General features: G+C 29.6%; 1 protein-coding gene across 1 annotated transcript in view; it reads right to left on the bottom strand.

The window, feature by feature from the left end:
* LOC106685761 (guanylate cyclase 32E-like) overlaps window positions 1-7,285 on the bottom strand; it is a 146,883-nt gene that overhangs the window by 57,307 nt on the left and 82,291 nt on the right. Inside the window, exon 6 of the mRNA XM_067048459.1 lies at window positions 847-931. Within this exon, the coding sequence (XP_066904560.1) occupies window positions 847-931 (85 nt within the window). The remainder of the gene's footprint in view (window positions 1-846; window positions 932-7,285) is intronic.

The raw sequence follows: 7,285 nt of genomic DNA on the forward strand, positions 1-7,285 counted from the left end.
TTTTTTTTTTATATTCTACTAGAAGTAACCTTGTTCAGATTATAAGAACATCTATTCATGACTTTCTCTTTCTTTTTATAAAAAAATCCCTTATCTCCTTTTTTTTTTATATATATAACATTTGGAAGATGTACTAAAACTGAGACATCTTAGTTGGGCTGTAAAAAGCGAAGTAGTAATATACTTCCGAAACTATAACATCCCCGAAATAGTTACTCTGATAAAGTCTCTGCAACAAAACTGCAAAAACGAGAATACATAGCACTACAAGTATAAAATGAAAATGAAGAATCGGTGTAAATCTTAAGATAAAGTCACAAAATTGAGTATCATATCTTGCAATGTATCGTCATGAAGGATACAATGTAGTACAAGATAAGATGATGTGACGTAACATAGCAGTATAAAGTTAAATATATATTAATATAATAAGCTTTATTTGAAAATATTACTCTAAAAAAGTCAACATAAAAATGCAAAAAATAAATAAATGGTGATCGATCAAAACACAAAACCATGGAATTAAATTTTCAATCAGAGAACTTAAATACAGAGGCTTAATTATATTACAACATCTGATAGATTCAGATTATTAAATTATAAATGCCAAGCGTACACATATTTATGAACCATTAAACACCATGTAAATATAATATATGCCTAAGAATGTATAATAAATGAGTAAGAAAATATAATACATAAAAATATTATCGATTACGAAAATTTAAAACATTAAAGCTTCAGACAAATATTTAAGTGAATATAATGAATCATGTTTAAATAAAACTTATTCAAAATTATTATCATAATCTTTTTATAAATTTAAAATTGAAAGGTAACACTTACCGGCATGCTTCCAAAAATTGTGCTATGGTGAGGAACGCAGAAAGGGGGTCTTGTAGAGATTTTCTTCACCTCTTCGCAGATAGACCTGTGAAATATATTTTTGTTCTTAATTATATTTTTACTCCCTTCTGAACCTCACTAATGTTCATATTACATGTAGAGAATATTAATTTGAAAACATATTACACACATAGGTAGAGCATAAATAATTATATGAATTTTGACAAATATATAACTTCCAGCGATATATAAGAAAACCGCTGACCGAGGGGTACAAGAACGGGGAGGGACCACTCCACTGCCTTTATTGATATGTTGTAAAGTAGTAGGAGTGCGGATGGATTCTGATCAGATGGAACTCATCCATCTGATAAAGCCCTCTCAATCAGCTGATCTCGCAATCCATCAGCGATTATCATGATAGGCAGGCATTATCATATGGCATAAGATTATTATAATACTTTTGTTTTAAAAAATTGTTTTTCAATCTCTAATTTTGGTACAAGAAGGCTTTTAACAAAGAAAAAAATCCAAGAACAGATATGATCTCTGAAGAATTTTCCCCTTGAGGAAAGGTGTAGAGGTTAAAATGATATAAAATTTGATCCAAATTGCAAATTCGTTTTTTAAAAATAAATTTATTTATATATGAACGAGATGGTCAGGGCTGTGGCCATAGAGAAGTAAAGAATTGCTACAATATTTATTTATTTTTTACTGACGTATCGACCTAAGTTGTACGTCTTCATCAGGGCAATAATAAAAAGATTCAAAGAAGGTAAAAGAGCTAAATAAAAATGTAAAGGTATATAAAAGTTCATAAGGTGGTATATAATAATTTAAAAAAATTAAAGAGTAAAAATAAGAAGAAGAATAAAGATAAATAAATAGAAAATATTAACTAAAGTAATTAATTGAACCGATACATAAAAATATATATAATTGAAAAGATAAATCAATTTAATTAAATGAAGAGATATAATAATTATTGTATAATGGAAAGCATAACAGTCAAAGTAAAATTATGGATTAGATAGAAATGTAATTTCGAAGGAAAAACCTGAGATGGATAAAATGTAAAAACAATAAGTTTACCGTTACGCTGACTATTTTATAACAGTTATTGTGTCTCCTCATTAAATTAAATTAATAGATCTTTTCCATTATATTTGTTTTGATGTATCTGTTCACTTTTTTCTGACTTCTCTAGCATAAGACATTAATGTTTCTTTTTTTGTTTTTTTTAAATGTTACATTTTATGAGGATTTAAAATGTTTCACAGCTTAAAGCGTTGTATGAAATGTTTGAAAAGAGGGATTATCAGCACTAGGCATTGTAGCGTTGCCATCAAGCAGAGGGTCCAACATTGGAAGGTTTTCGTTGCATCATATTGTAGTAACAGCTTTAGCGACGATATTTTTTGTTTTAGAAAGAACAAATGAATTCGATATCATTTCAAGATTAAAAGTTACGTTATTATTTTATATCAATGTTTTTGTTTTGTATCTCTCAAACTTTTAAAAATTAAATCGGTGCCAGATCCGAATCCGATATCTATCAAACCGTGTGAAAACGCCATAGGAAAAAAACAACTCCTTAACACTCAAACCGAGCCCTTGGTCTCATAAAAATAAAGCTTAGTAGTGTAAATTCATTTATTATGACCAGACACCAACTCATTTCCGTGTTTACCATTTCATTTTTATAATAGGACTTATAAAGATAATAATCCTTTTTTAGTTAAAATATTCTTACCTAATCCCACCCACTCTCCCTGAAAGCATTAAAAAAAATACTTTACCTCCATTAGCCACCTTCCTTGTTTATTTATAACCATTAATATCTGTATTTACATAAAAATACATTAATTATTTATATTATTATTTTTTATTATATTTTTTATGTACATTAAAATTTTTATTTATACGAATCGTATAATACTATAATTATATTTTCATTTATTTATATATTTCATTATAATCATTGATTAAATTTTTCTTTTATCTCAGTGAGTACTTTTTTTTATTTATCATTTACATTTTTTTATGTGTTTTTTTTTTCTATTTTGTTCTTCTATTTCTGTATATATTGTAGGAATGAATATGTATAAATATTTTTTTATTTATTGATATTTACAATTGTACATAAAATACAACAAGTAAATCTGATGTAAGATCGAAATGCAGTGATACAGGCATGTAGAGAAACCTCCCATTGGTAGCACTCTAATCATATTTCTGCACTAGAAGGTCTTGAAGTGATCTTCTTTTCAGGTGGTGATTTAATTGAATTAAATTTAAAAAAGATTAGAAACTAGAAGAAGGTTTTCATGGTTAGGGAAGTTTATAATGGAAGGATTGCTATCTGGTTAGAGCTAGATCGGTTACATATGGAACATTAAGGTTTTTATGGATGATTTTATTTGTGACTAAGTAAGGAACTTTGAGGATTTTACGAAGGATTTTAGATTTTAAGGACTGGAGACGAAAGAAATTCGAAGGTTTAGTGAATTCCCAAAACTCAACTCCGTATGTCCAAATAGGTATTATAATTTTCATGCAGATCAGTCTTTCAATTAATTGGAAGTTGGCCCGTTTGTCTAGTAAGTGCTGTAATAGTCGAAATCGACTTCCAGTTACCGTTTTTTCAGTCTTGTATGAGGATTCCTGGTTAGTCATTTGTCCAGATGTAGTCCAAGGTAACGGATCTGTTCGACAGGGGTAAGAGTAACATGATTAAATCAAACTGTAGTGCTGTCAGTAGGTCTAAATTACATGAAGGGTACATGTGATTTATTAGGATTTGTTTTGATCCTCTAATTACGGTACTATTCTTCGAGGGTCGCGATATGGGACTGGAGAGTTTGGGAAGCAATTAAAGTGTTATTATTGACTGCGAGCACACACGTGTCATCAAGTGGTGAGGATAGTGTTAGGATTTCAGCTGAATAGACTGTGTAGAGGATGGTACTGAGGATACTACCTTGAGGAACACCAGCAGATTGTGAGAAGAGAGATGGATAGGAACCATTTTGGTTTACTTTGAATAATCTATCAGTGAGAAAGGAACGTATAATAATAAAGTATGCAGGAGTTAGGAATTTACGGAGTTTGTAAAGCCGTGCCAGACTCGATTAAAAGCCTGTTCTACATCGAAAAAAACTCCCGCGCAGTACATTCCGCGCTCCAAAGAAGACAAGACTACGTCCACCACACCATGACATTGCTGGATAGTGGAGTGAGAAGTTCGGAATCTAAACTGGTGATCTGGGATTATATGGTTGGAATCAAGGATGGGTTTTGTTTTATAATTAATTCGTTAACTGCCCTTAATTCTTTCACTATAAATATTTCTCCCAAATATATAGAAAAAGGATTTCATCAACGTTTGTAATGTTAAATTTCTTCAGTTTATCCAAATCCCATGTCACCATCACCAAAAGCCCTTATAAGGGCGAAATAGTAGTTTCAAATGAAGAAAAAATTGTCAATATTTTATTTTATTTCTTTGTTTCTAATTTGTTTACATTGGTCCTCTTTGTACCGTTTAGTTGTGGTGTTCACATCCAGTTGGTGTAATCCACAACCACTTCTAGGTTTCGTGGATATAGGCTATGTTATGTTGGTACTATTGCTATTTTTGTGATTTTCATTTTCTTTTAGCTCTATTTTCGACGGAAATAAACGGTTTGAGGTTCTCTTAGTCCAAATCGAGTCTGTGTTCATTCTAACTCAATAACTAAAAAGTCGTACGAAACTGAAATCATATATTTAAGGCATGCTTATGCTTGCTATGTGACGGCAATTTTTTCAATAAAATCAATTGTTTACGTTTCATTTCTTTAATTTTCTCGATGATGGCTCTAACTATTATGATTAAACTCGGAATATCAATGTACAATTAAATAATCTTTAATATCAGCTTCAATATAGTCTCATTGAAATTGTTTGACAGGGCTTAAATGATGATCTTAAAGAAATTTACGAGTAATTAAAGGCGGAAAAATTAATACATATGATTGGAAAGGAAAAGCAAAAATTTAGGAATATCGGAATAGGAATATGTTGTAAATGTGAATTTTATTCATTTTTTTTTTAGTTTTCTTTTTACGACACAGACCCATGGCACACCGTTTTTCATTATCTCTATTAGATCAACATATAAATCAATCCATATATCTATTTATGATAGACCTTTGTGTTTTGTGATGATATAACTACGTTACTGATGTAACTTATAAATGAAAATATGTACCACTGTAATCCATGAAGGGTACTGTAACATACTTTATAATGATGTACTCTTTCTTCAACAACGGTTGTGCAAGGAGATGATATGTTCATTATCAAGCTCAACCACCAGATATTTCCTCAATTAAGGGTACCTCAGCTTTTTGAGGCTGAAGCCTGGAAGGCAAAATTATTAAAATTATTTAAAAAACCACCCATAGGGTTGACTCAGTGATAGAATAAATAATTATCTGCCGCAGCGGGATTTGAAACCGGGTCTTTGGAGTTAGTAGATCAGCTCCTTTATTCACTGAGCCACCTTGCTACCCTAAGTTATATAACATAATAAAAACAAATTCTAGTTGGTCCTTTATTGTATACATGTTTTAATGTGTGAAACCATTTTTCTGTTATTATATATTTTCTTCACCAAAAAGTCAATCAATCAACTTCGGGGTAGTGCTCCACTCCCAGGATTAGACTAGAATTTAATTACGATGTAACTGTAATTTTTTACTATACTGATACATTTTCATATAAAAATTAAAATCTATACCACTACAACCCATGAAGGGTCAGGGGTACAGTATCTTGTAAGGAACTACTGTTACTAGACCTACGGTTGTGCAAGGAGGTGATTTGGTCAGACATTTTCATATACCTATCTAATTATTCTTCATATAATAATTCATATCAATCCAAAATAGATAAAAAAAAATTAATCCCGACAAGTCTATTCGCTATATTCCTAATCATAATTAGTCTAAAGAACAAGGAGGTAATATGTTTTTTGTTCTAATATTGTTTATGTCCTTTTTTTTTTTATTATTTAATCTCTTTTCACTTCTTTTTAAATTATTTTCTTAGAACTCTCTAAATATATTTCTTTTCTTAACCAATTACATTTTATTCTCCTTAATCAAATATAAGATAAAATGTATATAAAAGATAATTCTTAAAATTATTTAACTACTAAAAAAGACTTTTTGAGATATATTCATGTCGTTCATGCCTTTATTAATCAAAAATAAATCAGCCGTTTACTAATTAATCACCAGTCAGTAGGCAGAGGCTTTCAGAACAAAACGGTTTCTGTCGACATCCTGGCGCCCCATCAGTCGATAAGAGATAAGAAGCCTTTGCAGGACATGTCTTATTTGTTTTCCAGGACTGTCTTAGGGGTGCGTGTGTGACCTAGTCACCACCAGCAGTCACTCTTCGGTGATATTATTTTATTAAAAAATCAGCCATAAAGTCTTATAGCGGCATAAATTACAACATAAAATTATTTTATAAAAGTAATTAAAATGATTGCTATGTTATAACAAATTTCACAATAATCAGTTGTTTTTTTTGGGGGGGGGATTATACCTCTATATACAACATTTTTGGGAAATGAAACCCACCCTTGAAACTTGTGCCATTATCATTTTGATGACGTTTTGGACTCGGCATCCATTTTCAAATCTATATCTAAAATAAACTTAAAACTATAAACAGTTTCAACATTATTTCATATACATAATTTTTATTAATACAACAATTTTTTTAAAATTAAAAACATACTACTATAATTGAAAGCACCATATATATTATACTTTACACTATCTATCTTATTAATAATAATATTATTATATAGGATTTATTCTATTTACCAGTTTTCTCATAGTACTTGTTATTAATTAAGATAGCAAAAAAATAAGCACGCAAAATATTTATCCAGAAACTACTGTTTGTGTTTGTAAACTCGTCCTTTTTTTAAAAATATTAATTATATTATCATATAATCGACAATTGTATAAAACTAATTATGTTAAAAACCTAGCAGTAGGATTGAATCCACTCAATGATTATTTTTTTCTTAAAAATACAAATATATTTCATGCCCTAGCTGGAGATAATTTTCTCTTTCGGGAATGCACTGTACTCTGCCTGCACTTTGGTACCCCTATAATAAATATTTCTAAAACAGCAAGAGATTTAATCGCCATCAATTATTATAAGTTTAATTTATTAATAATTTCGTATGCTGGCATATTTCTCTCATATCTGTTTTATCATCCTCTGCATATTTTATGTTTTTTGTAATGTAAATTGATTCGATATATGTATTGATCAATATATTTTCTAATTTTTGAATATCCTGTGCTTTTTAAAATTTTCATTTTCATCATTAAAATCAAAATTATGTTTGTCTTGTGTTGTTATT

The sequence above is a fragment of the Halyomorpha halys genome, unplaced genomic scaffold, assembly GCF_000696795.3.
Source record: "Halyomorpha halys isolate HHAL.00 unplaced genomic scaffold, Hhal_1.1 Scaffold732.1, whole genome shotgun sequence".
Classification (NCBI taxonomy): Eukaryota; Metazoa; Arthropoda; class Insecta; order Hemiptera; family Pentatomidae; genus Halyomorpha; species Halyomorpha halys.